The sequence below is a fragment of the Solanum stenotomum genome, chromosome 9 (assembly GCF_019186545.1).
Source record: "Solanum stenotomum isolate F172 chromosome 9, ASM1918654v1, whole genome shotgun sequence".
Lineage (NCBI taxonomy): Eukaryota > Viridiplantae > Streptophyta > Magnoliopsida > Solanales > Solanaceae > Solanum > Solanum stenotomum.
The window spans coordinates 14342698-14366277 of NC_064290.1; the positions used below are offsets into that span (position 1 = coordinate 14342698).

General features: G+C 35.1%; 3 protein-coding genes across 3 annotated transcripts; 1 reads left to right on the forward strand and 2 right to left on the reverse strand.

Moving 5' to 3' along the window:
- The first annotated feature begins 395 nt into the window (after positions 1-395).
- Positions 396-5789, forward strand: LOC125876273 (probable serine/threonine-protein kinase PBL17). The gene is made up of 6 exons (XM_049557409.1): positions 396-877; positions 1730-2073; positions 3641-3776; positions 4185-4321; positions 4489-4612; positions 5008-5789. The coding sequence occupies exons 1-6, from the start codon at positions 817-819 to the stop codon at positions 5532-5534; spliced, it is 1329 nt and encodes a 442-aa protein (XP_049413366.1). The 5' UTR covers positions 396-816; the 3' UTR covers positions 5535-5789.
- Positions 5790-6865: 1076 nt separating this feature from the next.
- Positions 6866-13523, reverse strand: LOC125877029 (TORTIFOLIA1-like protein 2). Its single transcript, XM_049558334.1, has 9 exons — positions 13279-13523; positions 12990-13058; positions 11620-12352; positions 11127-11321; positions 10918-11020; positions 9881-10539; positions 8842-9543; positions 7957-8122; positions 6866-7182 (listed from the first exon to the last, which is right to left on the reverse strand). Exons 3-9 carry the CDS (start codon positions 12277-12279, stop codon positions 7166-7168), a joined length of 2502 nt encoding a protein of 833 aa, XP_049414291.1. The 5' UTR covers positions 12280-12352; positions 12990-13058; positions 13279-13523; the 3' UTR covers positions 6866-7165.
- A 2581-nt stretch (positions 13524-16104) lies between these two features.
- Positions 16105-21173, reverse strand: LOC125876632 (eukaryotic translation initiation factor 3 subunit K). Its single transcript, XM_049557851.1, has 8 exons — positions 20908-21173; positions 20720-20776; positions 20585-20635; positions 20433-20495; positions 19071-19121; positions 18928-18994; positions 17355-17437; positions 16105-16508 (listed from the first exon to the last, which is right to left on the reverse strand). The coding sequence occupies exons 1-8, from the start codon at positions 21034-21036 to the stop codon at positions 16305-16307; spliced, it is 705 nt and encodes a 234-aa protein (XP_049413808.1). The 5' UTR covers positions 21037-21173; the 3' UTR covers positions 16105-16304.
- Positions 21174-23580: the final 2407 nt, after the last annotated feature.

Consider the following 23580-nt stretch of genomic DNA (forward strand, 5'->3'; position numbering starts at 1 on the left):
TCGCCAAGGCGGATAATTAGGCCCTACTTTTATAGTTCTCATATAAAACAGGACAAATAGAATAAACTAGTGTTTGATCATAGGTATTGAATCAAATTTTGAAAATTGATCTTCATCAAATATCTGTTTAACCAAAGATTTGGATCAGATTTCAAAAATCAATCTTCATAAATTTTCAAGTTCCAAAAACTAATTTAGACCCGGAGACATTCACTCACACTCTCACATAACTTTAAATTTTTTTCAAGTAAAATTTACGTCTAGACAGTAGACACTCAAATTTTCAAATTTGAACGAGGAAATGAAAAGGGCAATTCGGGAAAACATTATGAAGGTAGGACCCTCAAGGATTCAAAGTCCAACCAAAGTAAAGTTAGACTCCAGCTGTTACCTTTGGAATTATCTTCCTACCAAAACACTTGACTGAATAATCATTATTTCATCATCAAACACCTCCTAAATATACTCTCTCAAAAACCCAAAAAATTAAAATGAATTTAGTGGTTCCACTTGTTTAGACCCTTCCATTTCTTCTTCTTCTTCTCTACTTTACGCATTCTGCATTTTCTAGAAGATTTTTCTCTGTTCCCTTCACATTTCTTGGAATATCCCCACCGACCCAGATCGGATTCTTGCAAAATTAATCAAGTTTCCTGTTACCCATTTCAGATTCTGTTGGCAATTGAGAGTGACAACTTAGTAGAGTGTTTTTAAGGAAAAAGAAAGGATTTTTAGTGCATAAAGATAATATCTTTAGTGGGTTTTAAGTTATTTTTGGGTAAATGAAATGCAAATCTGTTGTTAAGGACAGTTTTCATGGGGTCTTGTTTTAGTATTGAAGAAGATGAATCAGAACCGCGACCACAAAACAAGCCAGGTTTTTTTTACTCTTTCTTTTTTTGAGGGGTTTTGATAGTTTTGTTATAGAAGGCAAGTTTAAATTGTTCAGTGACCAAAGCATATATGTGTGATGGATCCATTGATTAAGATCAATTATTGTGTAAATGGAAAATTGTGCATTGATCTGTTTTTGTTGTGAATTGTGATGCTGCTTATGGAACTTCTAAAGTATAGTGAAGTTAATCCCTCCCTTCGTTTTTACTTGTCTGGTATTGACTTGGCATACCAATATGACAATTTTACTGTATCACCCTAAGTGATAACTTGATTTTCGAAACTGGACAACTAAAAGTGGACGGATGGAGTACTATTATTGGTATTACCAATATTGCTAATCTCGAAATGGTTAAGGCCTCTGATTGCCAAATATGAAAGGTGCCAGTCTGATTGGAATTTGGATGTCAGTAACCATTTGAGAATTATCCATTAGGTAGAGCCTTGGACTCTAAACTTCCATGTCATTGCCACTGAACTTGAATCACAATTGACCTAATTCATTTGATCAGGGAAATTGCTTTGACCTTTTACTTACCCAAAGACCTTGAGATGTTAGACGTTGTGCTGATTTAAAGCATAAAACTGACTGTTTACCAAGCTGCCAGCCCATCTTAGACAATAATAGCTGTTGGCTAAATGAGAATCTCTTCAAGATCTCTGCAAACAATGTCATGCATATGCTACTATTTGATGTAAAAAAAAGGCTTTTACAGCTTTTGGAACATGGGATCTCCTAACTGCAAAGTATATGAGTAAAAATTATATCTTATCTTGCAGAGAATCTAATGCAAATATGATAATTGAGGGATTCTGTTTTTTCTTTTACTTCTAGTTGGCCATGGAGTTGGTGCATATCCCAGGTCAAATCCTGTAATTCCCCAGAACACAAATCTTAATGCTCATGACACTGAAAAGGCAAACAGCATTGTGGTGATTCCCAAAAATGTCAAGGACCTGCGGCAGAATCCTGGGAGTAGCGACCTTGATATTTTCACATATGAAGAGATGAAGTTGTCTACCAAGCACTTTCGACCAGATAAGGTACTCGGAGAGGGTGGGTTTGGCATTGTCTACAAAGGAGTTATTGATGAAAATGTCAGACCAGGATACAAGACCACATATGTTGCCATTAAGGAGCTTGATCCAGAAAGTCTTCAGGGCGACAGAGAGTGGCTGGTAGGATTTCAGCTTATTGACTATTAAACACCATTATACTAATTTGCAGTCTCTGTGGAATTGAACTTTGGAATTCTGAGTGTCATTAGATTAGTAAAAGGATATTCTTAATATCTTTGAACCAATAAAATCAGCATATCTGTTTCTGCATCAACTTTACTGAATTTTTGAACACTGACACTACCAAAATGGGGGGTTGACATAAAATTGTAAAATACTGCTGGTGTTTTCCATTATTTACATTCTGTTGATATCCCTGAATAAAAAGCTAATAAGGGAACATGGTATAAGGTGAAAAGATAAGTATATACATAGTTCTATAGAACATATACTGCCTGATATGCCTCCGGAATCACCACGTTTAGGATAGATTCCTCACATTGTTATTTTGAAGCATAACAGTGACTTGATTGTGGGGATGTGGCCTTCTATTGTGCTGTGAGTTGTAATCTCATGCTGCTGTTCAGCTTTTGAGGTACAATTGTGTTGTCTAATCCAAAACATTTATGTTAACAAATCTCCTGAACGACATGATCTTTCCGTGTTATTTTACTAAGACTGAATGTTCATAACTTGTATGAAACTGCATAAACTGTGGGTGTGTTTAGTATGATGGAAATATTTTCTTAGAAATTGTTTTTTAGGAAAATAAATGGGTTTCTTATTTAAATCCTGTTTTCAGTATGCAAGAAATTTTTTTATCCTAAACGCATTTATATATAATCTAGACAAATACTATGAGAGGTGAAGGTGGAGGGTAGGGGGACACTATGAATGTGTAATGCCACTAGTCTAACTTGTTTTCAATACTTCCATTAGGGAAGTCATTTTTCTCAAAATGTTTCCTCTGTACCTAACACACCCTGTATGTTGACTTCATGGACAATCTTGTAAACCATTGAACAATAAAAGAAACTTACCATATTTTTGTATGATGCAACTTAACTGAATTCAGAAGTGCCCTTGTGTCTTTCTCTTTTCTCCAATATCCAATATAAAGAGGTCAGTTCTCCAGTTTTCTGATTTTAAATTATAAGCAGTTGTATCATTCTGGTTCATTTGTTTTGTTTTTTTCTCATGTGTTTCGGGTGCTTCTTGTCTTTCTATGAATTCTTTTCTCAAAATTTCTTTGTTTGTTTCCACTTGTCACTTATTCCTGTGCTTATCGCCTTTGTCTATTTCTCTAGCTACTCAAACAAGTAGTGTTTTTCAAGATGCTTCAGTGGATTTGACTTGTGGTCCAACTTTTTCTTTTTTTTCCTTTGTGATATAAAGACCAAACATTTTGTTGTCAATCGATTCTTTGATGTCAATTAATAGATCTTACATCTCAACTGCATACAAATTAATAGTGACATGCATTTGAGAGTGTGCAAGACATGTAAAGATCTTTGCAAAGTGTACATATTAGTCTGCTGTTTGACAAAAAAATTGTCTTATGAACTAGACTTGCCGCGATCACTCAGGTGCAAGTTCTACTACAATAATTTTCATGAATGTGCAGCAATTTCGGCGACTCTGTTGTTCAATGGCATATTAATCTTTTATTTAACTCATTTACATGCAGGCAGAGGTGAATTACTTGGGGCATATTCGACATCCGAATCTGGTGAAGCTGATAGGATATTGCTGTGAGGATTACCATAGACTGCTGGTTTATGAATATATGGCATCTGGCAGCCTGGAAAAGCACCTTTTTCCAAGTGAGTACTCAGTATCCATGTCAGTCCATGTTGACAAAGGCTAATAAGACTAATGTCCGCTCTAGAACACAAAGAAACAATAGGCACTCGTGAATTTTGGATTTACTTCCTAAACTTTCAGAGAGACTTGTAATTTTAAATTAGTTTTCTGTTGATACCAACACCAATGTTTCATTAGGTACAAAGTACAACTGTTCTGTGCATGTAAAGCTGAACATTTGTACTATATAATCATGATGAAGAGGATGCACCTATCTGTGCAGTGTCACTAAAATTATAGAAATTAACATATATTTCGTGAATAATGTTCTTTGTTTCCAAATCCCTATTTAACTGATCAGTATTTTTAGTAGTTTGTTCTCTATGAAAAAAATTTCTTTCTCTCTTCAACTATGGCTTGTGCTGTAGGAGTGTGTGCTACTCTATCTTGGTCAAGAAGAATGAGAATTGCTTTGGATGCTGCTAAAGGGCTTGCTTTTCTTCATGGAGCTGAAAGGCCTATAATATATAGAGACTTCAAGACGTCAAACATTTTGTTGGATGCGGTGAGTTGTCTTTTTCATGATGTATTTTTTTCTTTCAAAGCCTCTTTCTTTGTTTATGGTCTTCTTCTCATTTGTTAAAAGAGACCTAGAAAATTGGTATTTACAACTTGCTGAGAAGAAATTATAAGTTCTATACCATCTTTGCCTTTGTTTAAATTTTGATGCAGGAATTTAATGCAAAGCTTTCTGACTTTGGACTTGCAAAAGATGGGCCCATGGGAGATCAAACACATGTATCAACTCGTGTGATGGGCACTTATGGCTATGCTGCTCCAGAGTATGTCATGACCGGTAAGTCCTGTGGTTGCTTGTTGCACAAATCAGGCAAGCACAGAATAAATGCTTATGAGATACAGTAGTAAAGTAACTTCTGAGCCTAGCAAAGAACGATGGTTAGACCCATTTATGCCCAATTTCTCTTCAACCTTTAAAAATGAGTGGTTTTATGTTTTGGCTATCTTCTTAAATACTTATAGCACATCCATTTGCCTTCCGTAGCTGTTCAAAGAAACTGTATTTGAAGACTCAAGTATTAAAATTCTTCAACATAAACCATAGCATCTTCCTTATCTTCTTTATGCAGCGAAAGACCCAAATGTTATACACCTTACTGGTTATTGTTTACTTTGAATAGGCATTGCTACCACCTGATGCTGTGAACTAAGATGTTTAATTGCATTATTCAGGACATTTAACAGCCAGAAGTGATGTTTATGGTTTTGGCGTTGTTTTGCTTGAAATGCTCATTGGAAGGAGAGCAATGGACAAAAGTAAACCTAGCCGGGAACATAACCTTGTTGAGTTTGCTCGACCTCTCTTGAATCATGGCAAGAAGCTTTTCAGGATAATTGACCCCAGACTGGATGGTCAATACTCCTCTAAAACTGCTTTGAAAGTTGCTAATCTAGCCTATCAATGCCTAAGTCAAAACCCAAAGGGGAGGCCTGTCATGAGTGTCGTTGTTGAAATACTTGAAGCCCTTCAACCACAAGATAAAGGTGAAGAGGCACTTCTTATGACTGGAGGTGGCAGTGTCACATTGTATGAAGCTAAAGCAAACCCACTCAAATGTGAAAGTGGAAGGGAAGCTGATGCATCAAAGAGTAATCAAACAAATGGAAGAAGCAAGAGTGAGCTACCAAAGGAGTGTGATCTTTATAGTCCTTCACCTGATCTTGTACTTGACGTGGGATCAGTTTCTTCAAGAAGTTGAAAAGCTAAGATGAAGCTAATGTTGTACCAAATGTATCTTTGCTAATCCGCATTACATATCTTTTCTCTTAGCATTCCTTCATTGGAGGAACTATCAATATTTGTAAGACATCATGTGTCGCTCCGCGTCTATTTTGTATTGTTGTATTGAGGAACTGCTTTAGCAATGAGACATTTGGTCATATTAGGGAAACAATAAGGTCTTTCCGAAGGAGAGGCAGGCGTCTAGCATCATTTTGACCAAATATATTGGTATGACCCAAAAAAATTTAAGTTCTTTCTTTCTTGAATGGAGTCTTGAAAGGGAAACCAACTAAGAGTTTTGTTTAATGGTTTTTTGTTTTTTGGTTTCCCATCTGGTGTCCGGAGCTTGCATTGGAGCTCGACTAAATTCGAATGTTTAAGGGATTTGTTGTTAGATGATATTGATCTGTATGAGTAAAGCTTGACATGTCATGGTTGTAATGATGAAAAAGGCTACCTAATGATAGTAAAATAAGATAACCAACCTGTTGAGTTTTCATGATTTTCCTGCCTGTAAAGTGGTTGGATTTTTGTCTCCATAAAAATAGAAAAGAATAATTCTAAGTATAAATAGTTTAATGCCAGATCTTTTGCCTAAAGTTAAACGTGTTCAAAATAAGAAAAATATACCAAAAAGGTTAAAAGTATATCAAATTCACCATATATTAATATTTTGGCTCATTTATGCTCCTAAAGTTACTTTATTGAGTCGAAAAGGTCCTTATATCATATGAATCTAATCAAGAACATATTTAGATCTACACACAAAAGTATAAGAGCATATTCAGTCCAATTTAGGTTTTTTTAATTGTAATTATGTAAAATTGTATTTATGAAGCAACTTGAATTAAATTGTAGTGATTTTTCTCACCAATTTAAGGTATTGCATAGACACATTCTAAGCCATTTTTAAGCAACTAAAGAGTTAACATGCTATTTTGTACAATTTAAGTTGGGAGCTTTTAGGTAAAGTTACAACAATTATAATTTCATGAAACAAGAATTTTACGACGTTATTTCAAACCACAAAATATCTTTACATTCCATCAAATCACCAACAGATCACATATGCATCAAAATATCATAATTGAACATGCTTCAAACTAGAATTGTCTTTATATTCTATCATACCACCTAATGTCATTAGATTCAATCAATTCTGAGAACATGCAGTTAAGGAGGATTACAGACTGAACAAATGAATTTATCAAGATGGTTTAATTCAATATTTGATTTTGGCGCAATTTTTTGTTTGAAGAAGCTTAGGTCCTTTATGCTGCAGTAAGCCTCTTCCTGACCCTTGTTCATTTCACTAAACTAAAAGACAGTTTTCTTATAAATGTTGCTAAAATGAGATTGGAGAGGTAAAAACATGAAATTACTGTTCAATGTCAACTGTACAATGTCACCTAATGAATGGTTGACATGATGGCTGATATGTCAGCATTGTCAAGGAAACTGAGAAATGAACAAAAACAAATCACAGATTCATGAAAACAGAAACTGTCTTGACACTCTAGAAGTTGATAAAAGAAAAGAGTAGCTCTTTCTAAATATCAAGATTCATTTCGCCGCAAATCCATTCACTTCAACTTTCTTTGGCATATGCTATGGTGCATTTTTTCCTGCGATGAGAAACAAGTGATGTCAAGACTGAAGACACCTCTATGAAAGAGGAAAAGAAGCACAAGCAACAAAAGATCTTTCTCAGGTCAACTTGACAATTGCTAACACACAAATTCAAGTTAACGAATAAACACAAGCTTTTGTGTTTCTTCTAGTGGTATCACTTTGTTGGTAATCGTGTTGTCCTTCCATTCCCTAAGAAACTCTAAACACCCTCTCTAGGAGTTCCAAATAGGGCACCCATCACAGAAAATACTTGTTGCATTGTATTTTATAAACCTGGTTTTTTGAGAAACAAAAATCAGAAAACTGAAACCTCCATCAATTTAAACTTCATTCTCCACATGGCCACTCTTCCTATCCTAAAAATCGCAGACTCTGTGATCAACTCTCAAATTCTACTTTTCAGCATGCACCGCATGGTAGATAATGCACGTTGACTATCACAAAAGGATCTATAAAAATAAAGGAGCTTTCTGACCAACAAAATCCATAAGACCGCTCCTCATAGAGAGTTAGAAAGTGTTGTTTCTCATAGTGAAGCTTAGGCCGATGGGGTAGGGCATGGCCCCCCAACTCTCAACCCCGACTTAAACAAGTGGTTTTTTACCCACATTTTGGGAAGTTCTGTTAGGTTCTTAGTAGAATTCAGCAACCTTATATCTATCTATCTTACCCATGTTCAGCAAGAGTTGAAGCAGGTAAATATAATAGATCATTCCATAATGTGAGCTTCTGATTGGAGAAAAAATTGAATAAGAGACTTTTCTTACCCCAAATCTGGTTTAACGTCATTGCCAACTGCATCAAAGATTTTCTCTCTGCTGGGGTAGAATATCCACCCTTTATCATTTCCTGAAATGCAGAAAGAAATTCCCGCTTTGCATTTGTAGGGAGGACAATATAATCTGGTCCATGGACAGAACTCAATTCCACCACCTAAGTTTCAGAAAAAAATACATACCATGAGGCTTTAAGTCCACAATTTTTTCAAAAATGAATTATTCATGATCCAAATACATCATTATGTATAATGTGATCAGACTATCATAACATGCTTTACCATATGGCATAATTCAGAAATGCTGCAAGTAGAAGAAAGTCAAGAAACAAGAAGGCAGTGGACATGGCACCCAAGGGTTTGGCCAACTGTTCAATGTGGAGGCATATCTTGGATATCAAGATTGCAGTAAAGACAAAAAAGACTAGGTGATTTCTTCTCATCTGCTTAAGTCTTGGTGGACAAAGTAGTCTGGTACTTGTGATGGTGGGAGGCAGCGGAATCTGGTGTAAAAGTCGAGGTATGCACAAGTTGACCCGGACACCACTGTTATTTTCAACAACAAAAAAATAGGCAATGGACATGCCATCTAAGTCGTGAAAGATTGTAAACCAAGATAAGCAGAAATCTATGGAATAAAACAACGAAGCTATCACATATTTGGCAGAAAACTTAATCAAAGGATTTACTGAAGTAGAAAAATGCACAGTAATTTGATAAAACATTCAAACCCCCACTTATCTACCTTTAGTGCTACGCACTCTTAGTTGAACCTTCTTCCTAATCAAGCATACTTTGTGCATGTATATTTTCAAGAGAAGTAAAGAAAAAGCATATAGTTAGTTTTAAGATTTTGATAACCACAAGATGCACTTGCCTGTTGCAGCCAGGGAATTATGTTATTCACATATGTTTGCTCAAAGAAGTATGATGCCAAAGTTGCCAAAAGATCATTTGCGGTCTTTTGGGATAAATTCTCCAGAACTGGCCCTGTTGTATCAACAAGTTCAAACAAAAGAAGTTCATCACCAGAATAAAGGGCTTCCATATAAGCAGAGTCTACATCCGCACCCAACAGATGTCCTTTGACAACTCTCCAGAGGTTATTCTTGGCGTCCAAGTGATTTTGTTTGTCATTAGTTGTAGCAGTTCTGCCAATAACATCTTTATTTCTCCTCAATTGTCCTCCATGTGTTCCCTGTCCACTATTTTGGTGAATGCCCTTTCCAACAGAATATCCACCTTGTTTTGCAGCAGGATCGATCCACATGTCTAGATTTTGATTTCTAAAACTGCTAGATCTGCTCTTCACAAGTGTCCTATCCCCCCGAACCTCCACTTCTTTGGTGGGTAGTAATGGAGACTTCCTATGAGGTATATCAACAGATGGCCTTGGGGTGTATGTGGAGAGTCTTGGCGAAGCAACAGCAGAACTTCTTTTCATAAATTTTGTTGTCGCTGGATCAGGAAATTTCCCCCCATGAGAAAGTTCCTTGGACATTCTATCAACCATGCCTTCAAGACTAGATACCTTTATTTGCATCATTGATAGGTTTTCCACAATGTTGGATGTGAACTCCTGAAAGTATAGTTACAACAGGGGTGGTCAAATAATCAACTGAACATGTTTTTTTTTAATAAGGCACCAACTAAAATGTTATACATCATATATAGAAAGTAGCTTAATCAGATACAAGCATAATGCATATACTGAAGCTTCCTTTTTACTGTTATATAGTTATATTTGAAAGGACAGTTTCCAGGAAGTTTAGTTCTTGGCTTACTTTACATTACAGATTAATACTACAAGAGCATGTGATGTGCCTTCCACAAAATGGCATGACGCTCAATGGTTAGTTGCCATGATATGCATTGGCTGATCCAGACTAACACAAAAGAAATGTTAATTTAATTACCTTTAATAAATCCAGTAAATTGGATTGCTTATTTTCAATGTCTAACAGTTGCTTTCTGACAGATAACATTTCCTTGGCTACTTGAGAACAACAGCCATGCAATTTTTGAGAACTCAAATCAGTAACAGTTGAATCTAAGCTTCTTCGGTCCTGCATTCCAGAAAAATACCGTTGTTCTTCAATACAGATTTCTTCAACTGCAGAACGCCGACTTGTTCCCAATGGTGTACCCAAACTGGCCTCATCAATTACGTCATGAGAACCCACAACTTCTTTGCGTTGAAAGTTATCAGGAAACAGATTTGACCCAGAAGAGCATTCCTGTTTGTCATCTATGTGCACATATTCATATTCAACATCATGAGAACTTCTAGTCCCAGCACGTTTTTCAAATGCCTTCGTAACAGAACTACCCTCTGATTCTTCATCCCTAACTTCTGGCATAAAGATCTTACGGGTTTTTGGAACTGCTATTTCTACATGCCACTCATCAGCACCGGAATGCTGAGGCTTTTCAACATGGTTATGGCCTGCTTTTCTCAAAGAAAGGGGAAGCTTGTTTTTAACAGAGTCACAACCAAATTTCTTAGGTGTGACATCCTTCAGTGTTGACTCACTGGCACTTGTTATATCACCATAGTCATCTTTATACAGATTTTCTGCATGATACAAAGTATTATTACGCTAGTCACAAAATAAAAATAACAGAAGTCCATCCTTAAAATGCTGTTGGAAACAACATGTAATTTGGAAACATGCCAGTCAGATGGCCAGCCTAACAAGGACAGAAGCAAGACTGACCTGAAACTAGATCAACATTTGGGTTTAAATGCCATGAGCCCAAAGAACCAGCTCATTTTCACAAAATCATAGCTCAAGAACTAGAGCACTCAAATCGCAAACTTTATTTACTTAGATGCGGGACGAATCAACTAGGTTATCAGAGCATTACATAAACATTGAGAGTAAGATGAGACATGAGAGATATCTGCAACAATTGAAAAAAATATCATATCAGAGAGCACTGACCAGCATACCTTTTATAGAAGAGCCTGCTTCAGAAGGTTCGGATGTACCATGGCAAGGAAGCCTTTTCCACATGTGTAAAGCTTGCAATGCCGAGTCCCTGACTGGTTTCACCTGAACAAAGCATATAAGGTTTAACATTTTCAACTTTCATATCAGGCAACCACCACAAGGAAGCTTACCACATGGCTCAATTATGCATTCTGACTGCAACATTTACCTTATCAAATCGACAGGATTCAAGGGTCCGGATGCTGGAAGATTTGAAAGCACTGAAGAATGCTCCACCAACTGAAGCAATGTCCCCTAATGCTGCGCATGCAGCTTTTCTTGTTGCCCAATCACTGTTCTTTAGTCCTTCTTGAATGCTAGTCATTGCAGTTGATAAAGCACTATGTGTACTAGCACCACCAGCCTGATTATTAGAAAAAAATGTGAAAAATTGTCATCTTTATCTGATGTGTAAATCAGCATTAGTTTGCAAACATAATTTGAAAATTTTACTTAGGTGAAATTAATGACCAAAAGGACATTTTCCTTGTTCTTTTAAGATGCCAACTACATGTAGACATATGCTACACAACTGCAGAACTCAATAGGATCTAACAGTAAGTATAAACTGGAATGTTTTCATCCTTCAAGTCACACACAAATATTACCAGTATCTGTGTGTGACAGAAAATTTCAAAGAAAATTATACAAGATAGACCAACCTGAATTATGCTTCTATTCAATTCAATAACAGCTGGCTTTGCCATGAAGTGTGGATTCTTAAGCAACTTGACAGTTTTACCCAGCATCTTCTGCAAAATAACAGCTGGAGGGTTCTGAATACTGTCTATGACCCGAGCCAAGCACAGCGCCGAACCAGTTTGCACATGCTTATTTTGCTCTCCCAAAGCTTCAAAAATAGGTCTCACTAGCACCACAAAAACTCCATCATTTTCATTGTCACGTGCAACACTGCTCATTTTAGAAGCCAAAATGCCAACAGTATCCACACACGCATCTCTTACAACAGTATCTGAGTCCTTGAGACGCTTAACAATGCTGGCTACCATCTTCCCAAGATGTGGAACAACAATACTATCATGGAAATTGGCCAGCGTGCCCATCAGCCGGATAGATTCCTTACGAACAGAACTTTTCTGCTCAGAGTCAGTATCTAATATACAAGACAGAAATGGAGTGACTCCATCTGGGGTTAAGCATTCAATTATTTTCTCTAGCTCTTCAACTCCAATTTGGTAAGTATCCCTATCTGCAAGCTTGTTCAGTGCAAGAACCACACGTTGTTTAAGTTCAAAAACAACCTGTTGTCCGTTCCCCCGGCTGGGACCTCTTCCTTTCACCATATTAACATGTGTCTTCATCTCTTTTGCCTGCTCATTCACCTCTCCCAGAATATAATTCCAGCAATTCACAGTTGTAACCCACGATTATTCCCTTCAAAATTCAAATAATAACTTGTTAAGAAAATATCAAGCTTTTCTCTCTTTCTATCCAGTAAACAGCAACACCTATTTTCATGTGCCAAAGTCATTTTCATTTTCAAAAAATTTATTGGGTCAAAGTTAGTAACTACGATTAATAATGTTGCAAGGCAGCCCCCAATGTTTCTCTCTCCCAGCCCCACAACAAACCTCCAACCAGTAAACCAAAAAAGGGGGAAAATGAATAACTCTATCTAATATTATTTGTAACTGTATAGCTTCCAACTTTCCTTTAAGCCAAAAAAAAAGTACAAAGAAAACGGTCAAGATCACACAAATGACTGAACCTGAGAAGTTTGCAGAATACAAATGCAAACACTCTAGGAATATCCAAGAGCCTGCACTAGTGGTACATGAAGTAGGATGAAAACCATAAGAGACCAAGTTTAAATCTCAAAAGATGTAGGTGATTTTTTTCCATATAAGCAAACTTTGGTGGTCAGAATTATCCAAAAATTGAACTAGTCGAACACCACATTATTTTTAAAAAAAAAAAGAAAAATCAAAACAGTCACATTTTCACTGCAACTAAGCAAAAAACATGAAAGTATAGAAAAATGTTCATAGAGCTAATAGATTGAAAAACTTACAAAAGAAGCCGAGCATTTCAGTCTTCACCAGATGTCCAAAAGCAGAGTTGCAAAATCTAACTCAGGTCCCTGGAAAATAGAGTAACATTTTGAAGTTCAAAATTTGAATATTAATCTAATAATACTACTGAAATGTCAAACTATACTCGATACAACGAACAACTTGGCCATAATTTTTTTTCACTTTTTTCGGTAATAAGTATCGCAGGTAAAGTAGGAAACTGCGAATTAAAGCTGTAAATAATGTTCCCTGCATGTGCATAGTTGAAACATTGAGAATAAAACTTACGCCATTCATGACTTGTACTATATTACAGTAATTTAATATTTGAAATTTACGAATCTCGGTGATGGAGAAACAGTGAAGAAGGAGCTCACTGCGAGAAAAGTTGAAAATCAAATCCCGTACAATAACAGAGTGAGAATAAGGAGAAAAACTCTGAAAAGTAATGTCAGAGATAGAGAGAGAAAGAGACCGGAAGGTGGAGAACACGCGCCGGCAAAGAGCGATTTTTGGGGTTTTCCGAGTGGCTATTTTAAGTTTTCGCGCTCAGACATCGATTTTCGAATTAAGAGGGAGCGTTTCGGTAATGGGACCCACCTGAAGCTGCTAGTCCCGAGGATTGTATTTTCTTTTCTTTTTGTCTGTTTTCACTTTTGTAAGCTTTCAATTTTTGAATATGGTGTTTTAATTTCAATACTACTAATTGCTTAAGACGAGAATTGAATGTGATAAAGACTTTTTTTTGTAAGGTTATAATTGCGTCGTAATTTAAAAAATATCAACAATAATTTACGGAGATTTTATTCTTATTTTTTTTTGGGAAAAGGCTCAAATATGCCATCGAACTTTTAGAAAAGGCTCATTTATGTCATCCGTTAAAAGTTTGGCTCATTTATGCCATTGTTGTTAAAGAAAAGGCTCATCCATGCCATTTTTTTTAACTCCGGTTTTGCAAAACCATTTTTTACACACCAAACATGGTTTAACACTTTTCTATTAGTGGTTTTGGATCAAATGTACATTTTTTGCTTCTAGATCCTTAAGAACACCAAGAACACATAAAGAACATTAACAATTCCCAAATTTCAAACTTATTCAATTTTTCATGAATCGTCTCAAATTTCAAGAGTAGTTTCGCTCCGAACTAGATACCAAAACTCAATTTCTTTTGAACTCGAATACAACCTAATTCAACAAGACCTAATTGAAATTTCTTCAAAGTTTCAAACTTGAGCATTCTTTAATGGTAGATTCTCCAAAACTTCAAATCATTTGAAAATTTGAACATAAACTCAAAAAACACTAGTCAACAAAAATCTAATGTTAAAAACAAGAATCAAAGCAAATTTGAAATTTTGGGACTGATTTTCGTTTTTCGGAATATATATTTTAAATATGGGTGAATTTTTTGACCTCTACAAATGATTTTAGAATTTTTGTTTTTTTAAAAAAAAGAAATTAATGACGTAGCCGAAATTTGAGATGATTTCGTGAAGAATTGAAGATGTTGAAAATTTTGGGGTTGTTTATGTTCTCCATGTGTTCTTGGTGTTTTTAAAGAAAAACAAGCAAAAAGTATATATTTGATCCAAAAATTCCAATTAAAAAGTGTTAAACCATGTTTGGTGTGTAAAAAATGGTTTTGCAAAAACGGAGTTAAAAAAAATGGCATGGATGAGCCTTTTCTTTAACAACAATGACATAAATGAGCTAAACTTTTAACGGATGACATAAATGAGCCTTTTCTAAAAGTTCAATGGCATATTTGAGCCTTTTTCATTAAAAAAAAGAAACAGATGAAAAAGAAGTTGTAATAACACATAGTAACAACAACAAAATAGTCAAATAAACGAAGCGGAAAAAAATCAGATAGTACTATAGATCTAAAAATAAGCAATTTAAAAATAAAATTAATACTCGAGTAAAGGAATATGCTCAGCAACCTACTAACCTCTATCCCTGATACTAGGCCTCCACAACTCTCTTATCAAGAGTAAGTTGAAGTTGTGGTTTATCCTGCGTAATCACTTCTCTTTAGTACTTCTTTGACCTATTTCTGCATTTCCTCAGACACAATATGACCAACCTCTCATGCTTCCTCATTGGGACATTCATGCACCTCCTTTGCACATATTCAAAAAAAAATTTAGTCTTCCATGCCACATCTTATCCACCACGAAGGACACACCGACCGACCTTGTTTCAAATATCTTCATTTCTGATCTTTATCTCTCTTGGTATGTTCACATATCATCCTCATTTATACTACTTTTATCTTCTGGACATAGGTGCTCTTAACTGACCAACACTTTTCATACAACAAAGTTGATCTAACAACCATTCTGTAAAACCTACCTTTTAACCTCAATGACACATTCTTATCACAAAAACAATCCTTCATTTCATTCATCTACTCCAATACAATACGTGACATCATCACAATTCTCCCCATTATCTTGGACAATTGACCCTAAATACATAGAACTATCTCTCTTGAATCAAATCTCGTTGTCACATTCACTTCATGAATCACGTCACTAAATCTTCAAATATTCTCTCTTAATTCTGCTCAACTGAAATATCACCTGATTTAAATGAATTGTATCGATACTTTTGTCATATGAAACTATTCTTTTCGTCGTATTGCATAGAACATACATTTTTTAGGTGCACTCACTCAAAAATCTTATGGGAACAAGTGAATCAGTGACATAAATTTCTCCATTAGAATACAAGTTCATAACCTAGTAAAAATTCTGTCAATAGAATAAAGAGCATCATCTACATCAAATAAAAACCACCAAATAAAAATGTAAGTGTTTTCAGAGATCACTACAAAAATGGGTCATGGGAATATATTATGCCACTAACATCTGCAAGGAAGCACTAACGTTACTCCACAATTTAAAACTGACTTTACAAAATAACTTAACACCCTTAATCATCGAGACTGATTGCTATGAAATTATTGAAATGTTATCTAACAAGGACTATGCGTGAAGCAGGAAGGGCATCAATCAAACATATATATAGAGAGAGGGACTAATGGAATAGCAGACAAATTCCCAAATTCACGTTGGACTAAAAATACGCTAAAGCACATAGCACATATAGTACACATCGCCCATATCGACTACATTATAAATTTCCGAGCAGAGTCTATATTTTAACATCTTCCAAAAGTACATTGGCTGGCGGTAATCATTAAAAAAAAAAAAAGAACCCTCTCCTAAGTCTATTAAAGTTCAGAAAAAGCAAGGACCTACGATCCCATGTGTTTCACAATGAAAAATTGCTCTCAATTGCAGGCTTCAGCCAAGAATGGGGAAGATACGCGTGATGTGCTCCAGTGGAACACTATCAGCAGTATTTTTCTTAAGCTCTGGATGGTTGAATTCAGTGGGAGGAAGGGTGATGAGTTGGCCCTTACCCTGACCTTTTTCAATAACCCAACCATTGTTCGATGCCTGGTGCTCAAGGAACTTATCCAATGAAACACCCTCAATGTTGATAGCCTGCCAATATTAATTACACGGTGAGCTCAACACATGTCATAATGATAAAAGAGACTTGGGAACAATAGGGTAAATTCAATATAATATGTGCATGTTGGCATTCCAACCTCCTTCCTTCTCTCTGAATAAATTAAAAATATCCTTTAAGAAAGAAGAGTTTCTTATTCAACAACAATGGGATATAGATTTCAAGTAAAAAGAGACCTCATTACAAACATGAAATTGTCGAATACAGTTCACACAGAATATACTACACCTTCCTAGACTTACCATTATTTTCAGGTTAACACAATATATGAATAAATAATAATATTTTTGTGAAGCTTTAGTGAAAATGCAAGTTGTAAGTCATTTTCTAGAAAGGAAATTATTTACCACATAGTTTGACAGATACTTCTCTTTAAAAACAGTCTATCACTCACAACAGATAAATACAACTAGGATATGTGTGCCTAGACCATAACTCGATGAATAAAACGAGTTCTTTATGTATAGAACCAGTAAAAAAACTTGAGTTGCAAATGCAATAGAGCATGTACACTTTACAAGTCTTTGTATAATCTTTCAAAAGTTGGATACTTTGAAAATAAAATGATCAAAAAGTTATAAACCATATTTAACCATGGTATGTTATATGTTATACAATTATGAAGTTTCAACCATCCAATCCTCTGGTTTCTCCAGAAGTGTGACTAGCCAAACTCATATTAACACACTTCATCTTCTTTTTACGGAACATATATTCATCCAATGATTAGGATTTGTGAACCTTTCAAATTCTTTCAAGTGGTTGCACAAGTAAAGATCAAAATAGATAATACACCAGCAATCATGGAGAAAGCATACCTCTGCAAGGATCGTCCTTGGAACCTTCTGGTAGGTTATTGAAAGGACATGAACAGCATATGCTCGAATAGCTTGTTCAAAACCTACAGTTCACACTTTCTTAATATAAATAGCATTTATGTTTCTATAAAAACAAGACATTCTAGGAGAAAGGCAACTGTATGGCACAAATCTCAATTAGCCAACATATGGATAACACAAGAGGGATCAAGTATCTATTCAAGATTGTCCCACGAAGTATCCACTTACATCAAATAAGGAACAAAATCTGAATTTGTAACATTCTAATTTTGCCTATAAAAGAGGCAAGCACTAAATGGTTGGCTGTTGAAAAATCTAAGAAAAATATTGTAGTTTGAATGCACAAAATCGCGTTAAAAGCAGGTCATCTAAAGAGTTTGGAAGTTAATAATAATTTTATATTACAAATTTGGAATTTATTAACTAATAACACAAATACAGAATACAATTAAGGGATTAACGAGTTTTCAAATAAAGTTACCATGATTATGTGATTAATAGAGGACTAGGAATATTAAACACCCTATATCACTCAAATTGCTGTTATAACAGTATCAAGATTTAAGTGGGGCCAAATATATATTGTCAGGTGCATAATGGCTTAAATGTCCTACATAAATTATTAAAAATTACTCTCCGTTTCATTTTACTTGATCCATGTTGACTTGACACTTCCTCAAGAAAGTATTATTATGGGTTCATTTTGCTAAACTAACCTTATTAAATATGCTTTGGAAATCTAAATTTGACTACTATTACTTTATGCAGTTATTTAATGTCAAGGGTAGTATTGAAAGAAAATAATAAATTTCTCTTGATTTATTAAAATGGACAAGAAAAAAAAATCTAGTTTTAGTACAAGAGCCAAGTAAAATGAAACGGAGTTGGTAGTAGAATAAACAATGTCAACTAAGTAAAGGACTCGGTTTGAAATTTAAAATCCCTACATGAAACTCCCCTTGTTGCACAGTGCCAAGCAAGTTCTGAAAAATGTAATTTTTTTAAAGAGAAATAGGTTCCCTCATTGTATCAAAGCTGCTATTGAACATTGTGGGCAAGGGGAAGATTAAGTATATGGAGACAATATCCACATCATGTGGTTAATATGAGAGGTTTGAAATATTATAGGTTGTACTTCATTCATTTTGGGCAAGGGGAGGATCAAGTATATGGAGACAATACCTAGATTATGAGGTTAATATGAGGGGTTTAGAATATTATACTCTGTACTTCATTCATTTTGTTGTAAATAGGTCGGGCCAAGTGTAATTGTCAACAAGAAACACTCAGGAATTCTTTTTGGGTGGTCAGAAACTCAAGAATATTAATGGGTTATATCTGAAACATAAATGGTTACTACTAATAGTTGGAATAAATAAGGTCAAGGAAATGGTTTGAAACTCAATCACTTCAAATGTCTCTCTCCACAGTTCTAAGCATGTCACCGCAAAATTTGATACTTATTATGTAAAACAAATAGGTTTCTTATTGCATCCGTAATGCTACTATTGAACACTGTGGATGAGGGGTGGATTAAAGCATTCAGTAATACCAGAAACAGCTTCCACAATGTGGTGGCTCTTTGCAGCTTCATCCCAAAATTGGCGGAACCTTGCAGTCTGCAAAAAGATATGTGTACTTGTTGGGTTAACCATTGAATTGGAAGAAACTTTCAGCAAACACAACATGTCATACCTCTAAGAAGTGTGAGAGAACATTTAGTGTCTTGAATTGCTCTTCAATTTGCTGAGGAATGAAATGAGAAAATCATTATGAAGAAAAAAGGATAGGACAATGCATCTACCACAATTGAAGATTTATATGTAGATGTCAAAAGCATGTATTCTGCCTTGCTCCCAAAAAAATCACCATAATGACCACAACCCCAGTGAAAAAGAAAAGAAAATTAAGGCGAAAAGTGTTTGCAAACTTGAGCAGCAATAAATAGATGTCTATGGGAGTTGCAGCAAAAAGAGTCTGTACATGAAAGTGCCCCTCAGAAGGAAACAAACAACAATAACTGTTCCTCAATCCCAATCTTGTTTGGGCCAGCTATAAAAATCCTCATCCTCTTCAATATCCATTTGGATGCATTTCATTAACAAATAGGAAACTATACTAGCTAAGGAATTTAAGAATACCAATATAAGGAAATGGAGAACTTACGGGGAAACAACCTCTCTACCCCACAAAAGTGAGGGGTAAGGTTGCGTACATCATATCCTCTCCAAACCCCACTTGTGGGACTACACTGGGTATACAGGTGTTGAATAACTTCGGGGGGGGGGGGGGGGNGGGGGGCTATCTCAACCTCAATATACATTTGGATGCATTTCATTAACAACTATGAAACTATACTAACTAAGAAATTTAAGAATACCTTAAAGGTAGGGGTAAGGGTTTGTGTACATCCTATCCTCCCCAGACCCCACTTGTGGAACTACACTAGGGTATGTTTTTGTTGTTGAACAACTCTGGGGAAGACATCAGGATATTCAGTCTTACAACCTTTATGTTGCAGATATTGGTTTATAGAGCACCACCAAATATCATACATCATTATGTATCTATTTATTCGTTTCAGACTTTCCTATTTATCTAATTTCCTCATACTTAGCACAAGAACATTTCTGAACCCATAAAGCAGCAATCCTTCCCAAACCCCCCAGCTTGTACTTGTTTTATTGATGTAATATACCTCCAATCTAGTTGGATACACAGCAAGAGAAGACAAATGAGTATTAAAAGATTTAGCAATATAGGAAGATCTTTTGGGGTTTTTTTTTTATATTAGAATTATGTCATAATGATCACCTGCCATCCTTTTTGTTTTAAACAAGCAATGAAACAACTGTCAAGCTGTGTTAGGTATGAATGAGAATAGCTAATATTCCTAGTCACAAATAGGTGTAGTAACAAATCTACCTACATATTTGGCTGTGACAGTTTTTATGTTTTCCAGCAACACCCATTCCAGAGTACACAAGACAAGCAAAATTTACAATTCATATTCATCAAAGGTAAAGTCATAATCAAGGCAACTTCAGAGATATATACCACTCGTTCCGGGATTAGGAAGAGACACAGGCTGTAATCTGGAGCTGGCATTGCCATTAGGGCCTATCAATACAACCAAGCAAATAATAAGTTAGATAATAACAGAGGCAACAAGTAATATCACGGGATGCAAAACAAGAACTTGATTGCACCTTAACCAAAATACGAGCAACAATTGGTGTACTCATTCTCTCCGGCTCAAACTGTACTCATCCAAACAAATCAAAAAACCAATATCAAACAACAAACAAACCTCCATGATTAATTCTCAAAATAACGATATAAACCTGATAAAGACGGAGCAAGCAAAGGTTTGCATCCAGATTGTATGTTTGAGACGAAACCTAAATTAACATTGAAATTACTCAATCAAAAACAACGGAAAATCCAGCAGAACCAAAAATCTCAATAAGGGTTGAAAACCCATTACAAAAAAATCAATTTTGGAGTCATCGGCATTAGTAAATTAGTGTACCTGTTCGTTAACATAGTTTTCCAGATCAGGGAGGATATCTGGGTTGTAAGGGTTAACGGCAATGAGCTGCTCTACAGTGATAGCCAACTGTGACTTCTCAGCACCACCATTAATCGCCTCTTGAACCATTTTCTAAACTGTATCTGCCTGCTTTGGAGCAAATTGGAAAAAGAAGAGAGGAGCAAAAGAGGGGTTGCAGTGTAGCTGAACGGAGGTTTTAGGGTTAAGAGGGCGAGAGTAGGAGATACGGGAGGGATTATTTGTTTGTGACGGATATGCCCTTCAAATTTCTCCATCTTTGAACATGATTTAAAATTAAATTGATTTAAATTGAATTTTTTTTGACATTTTGATTAGTGAAATTGTCCTCCCTTCCCACAGTTATAAATACACATAGTAATTCTTGATAAATAATTTTTATTTTAATAAAGTAGAATAAAATATTTATATTCAAGTTAGTGTTGGATATATAAAACTATATCGATATTTCTCTTCATCTGACATGATATGTTTTTTCATCTTTTTTTCAATATACAAAATAGATTATTTTTTTTGTTTTTCATAATCTATGGGTTTTCTTTCCAACACCATAAAGTTTGCCTCATTTATAGTCTGGAGTAAATATTTATGACCATTTAACCATAAACTATCACAACAGAGTTTTTTGAGTCTCTGACCTATGAATCACTTCTACGAGTCGTAGAAAGAGCTACAACTTGTATTGTTGACCTGTAAAGTACTGAAAGTCAAGTTTTTGGGTCCAATTTCCACGGACCCATCTACGAGTCGTAGAAACTTCTATAGATCGTAATTTGGGTCGTAGAGTGAACTTTTTAGCCTTAAAACTTCAAAATGAATTCCACGGATGGGATCTACGGTTCGTAGATCAAACCATGAACCGTAGATGGCCCGTGGAAAGTTTTCGATAGCTTTTTAAGTGGGGTTTCTTTTGTATTTCCCATTTTTCCTAAACCCAAGTCTGACATTTTAACTTCAATTAGGAGAATATATTCCACCAAGTACTCAATTTTCTTTAATTCTACACTCTCAACTCCCCAACTCAAAAAGAAAACAACAAGAAAGACAAAAGCTAGGGTTTCAAGGCTTCCAATCAAGTTCTTCTTTAAACTTCTTCAAGAACTTTGGTCTTCCATGTATGGAAGACTACTCATAGTATTGGACTAAGTTTGTCTTCACGCCCTACATCCCAATTCAATCGGTAGAAAGTTCAATCTAGGATTTTGCCTTTAGTTTTATGAAATTTTTGATACAAGTTATGTTCTTGTTCCGAATTTTAAATTTTTATATTATGAGATTGCAATATTATATGCATTGATATCCTTGAGTTGTTGTTCGTACTTATATTTCACATGTACCCTAGTTAATGAGATTTTTATTGAAAGTCTTTGTGCATTTATTTTCATGTATTGATTCTGAAATTTTAAAGTGAGTTCAAGAGTATTTTAAAGTATCTTTTGAGAAAAGTTTAAGGAAATGCAAATGGTTCCAAAAGTGTACTATTTTCACATTGAGAAAATAATTACTATTTTTAAGAAGAGCATAAATAGTTTTCAAAAGCATTTCTGCCAGATAAAGGGAAGTTCAGTTACCCCTTAAAGAAAGTCTAATTTTTCACATTGAACAGAGAGTACTATTTTCAAAAAAGTACCATAAGACGGACAACTCCTCACTTGCCTTAAGAAGGCTTTACCCATTAAAACGGACAACTCGTTTTAACCCATTTAAAATAGGAAAAATTGTATATAGCAGCAAACTATTAATTCAAATTAAATGCTATAACCATAGTTTGATTTAATTGTACCCCATAGCAAACTGCTGTTATTTCGCCTCTCTCCTGGTAAATCTCGCTCGCCACTCTCATTCTCGTTGGGCAGTCTCCCTCGCCTCTCTCGCTTTTATACAAACACAAATGTATAAAATGTGTTTGTGTTTGTATAAAGCGAGAGAAAATTGTATATATACATACATTTTCGTTTCCCTCTCCCAGATCTCGCTCACCACTCTCACTCGCCTCTCTCACTTTATACAAACACAAATGTATACATTGCGTTTGTGTTTGTATAAAGCGAGAGAAAATTGTATATACAAATACAAATGCATATATTTTCGTCCTATACATTTATGATTATACAATTACGATCTTCTCTTGCCCAGTTTTCTTTTGTCTTTCTCTCTTTCTCACTTTATAAAAACACATATTATACAGTTGATCTTTTGTATATGTATACCAAAACAGATTAGACAATTGCTTTCTTTTGTATATGTAGAGTGAAATATACATACTTATGTTTGTTATGGAGCACCATTATGCAAACTATAGCTATAACATACAAATATCATTTTTATCTTTGCTATATATGAAAGTTGGCTCTTTAAAATATAAATCGAGTAGAGTATTTTACCCATTTTTGTTTAACTCATTTTCGACAGACTCACATTCGACTCGACTCACTCATTTGCCACTCCTAGCCAAAACAATATATGTCAAAAGCAATTGAATATTATGTAGATTTAGATTTTTAATTTTTGTTTCAGGTATTATGTCTTTCATGAATGCTATTTTTTAGTTTTTTGAAAAAAAAATCAGTAAACTCTCTCTGCTAAAATTCTAGCAAGATGTGTGTTTACTAGAAGCAAAAAAGCAAGAAACTG

Excerpts from the sequence above, each read along its gene's own strand:
- LOC125876273 (XM_049557409.1), top strand. The coding sequence starts at position 817 with ATGGGGTCTTGTTTTAGTATTGAAGAAGATGAATCAGAACCGCGACCA. Across the intron at positions 3,777-4,184 it reads GGAAAAGCACCTTTTTCCAA|GAGTGTGTGCTACTCTATCT; the intron begins GTGAGTACTCAG and ends CTTGTGCTGTAG. Across the intron at positions 4,322-4,488 it reads CAAACATTTTGTTGGATGCG|GAATTTAATGCAAAGCTTTC; the intron begins GTGAGTTGTCTT and ends ATTTTGATGCAG.
- LOC125877029 (XM_049558334.1), bottom strand. The coding sequence starts at position 12,279 with ATGAAGACACATGTTAATATGGTGAAAGGAAGAGGTCCCAGCCGGGGG. Across the intron at positions 11,322-11,619 it reads TGAATAGAAGCATAATTCAG|GCTGGTGGTGCTAGTACACA; the intron begins GTTGGTCTATCT and ends TCTAATAATCAG. Across the intron at positions 11,021-11,126 it reads AATCCTGTCGATTTGATAAG|GTGAAACCAGTCAGGGACTC; the intron begins GTAAATGTTGCA and ends TGCTTTGTTCAG.
- LOC125876632 (XM_049557851.1), bottom strand. The coding sequence starts at position 21,036 with ATGGTTCAAGAGGCGATTAATGGTGGTGCTGAGAAGTCACAGTTGGCT. Across the intron at positions 20,496-20,584 it reads TTGCTCGTATTTTGGTTAAG|GCCCTAATGGCAATGCCAGC; the intron begins GTGCAATCAAGT and ends TTGTATTGATAG. Across the intron at positions 19,122-20,432 it reads TCCTAATCCCGGAACGAGTG|CAAATTGAAGAGCAATTCAA; the intron begins GTATATATCTCT and ends TTCATTCCTCAG.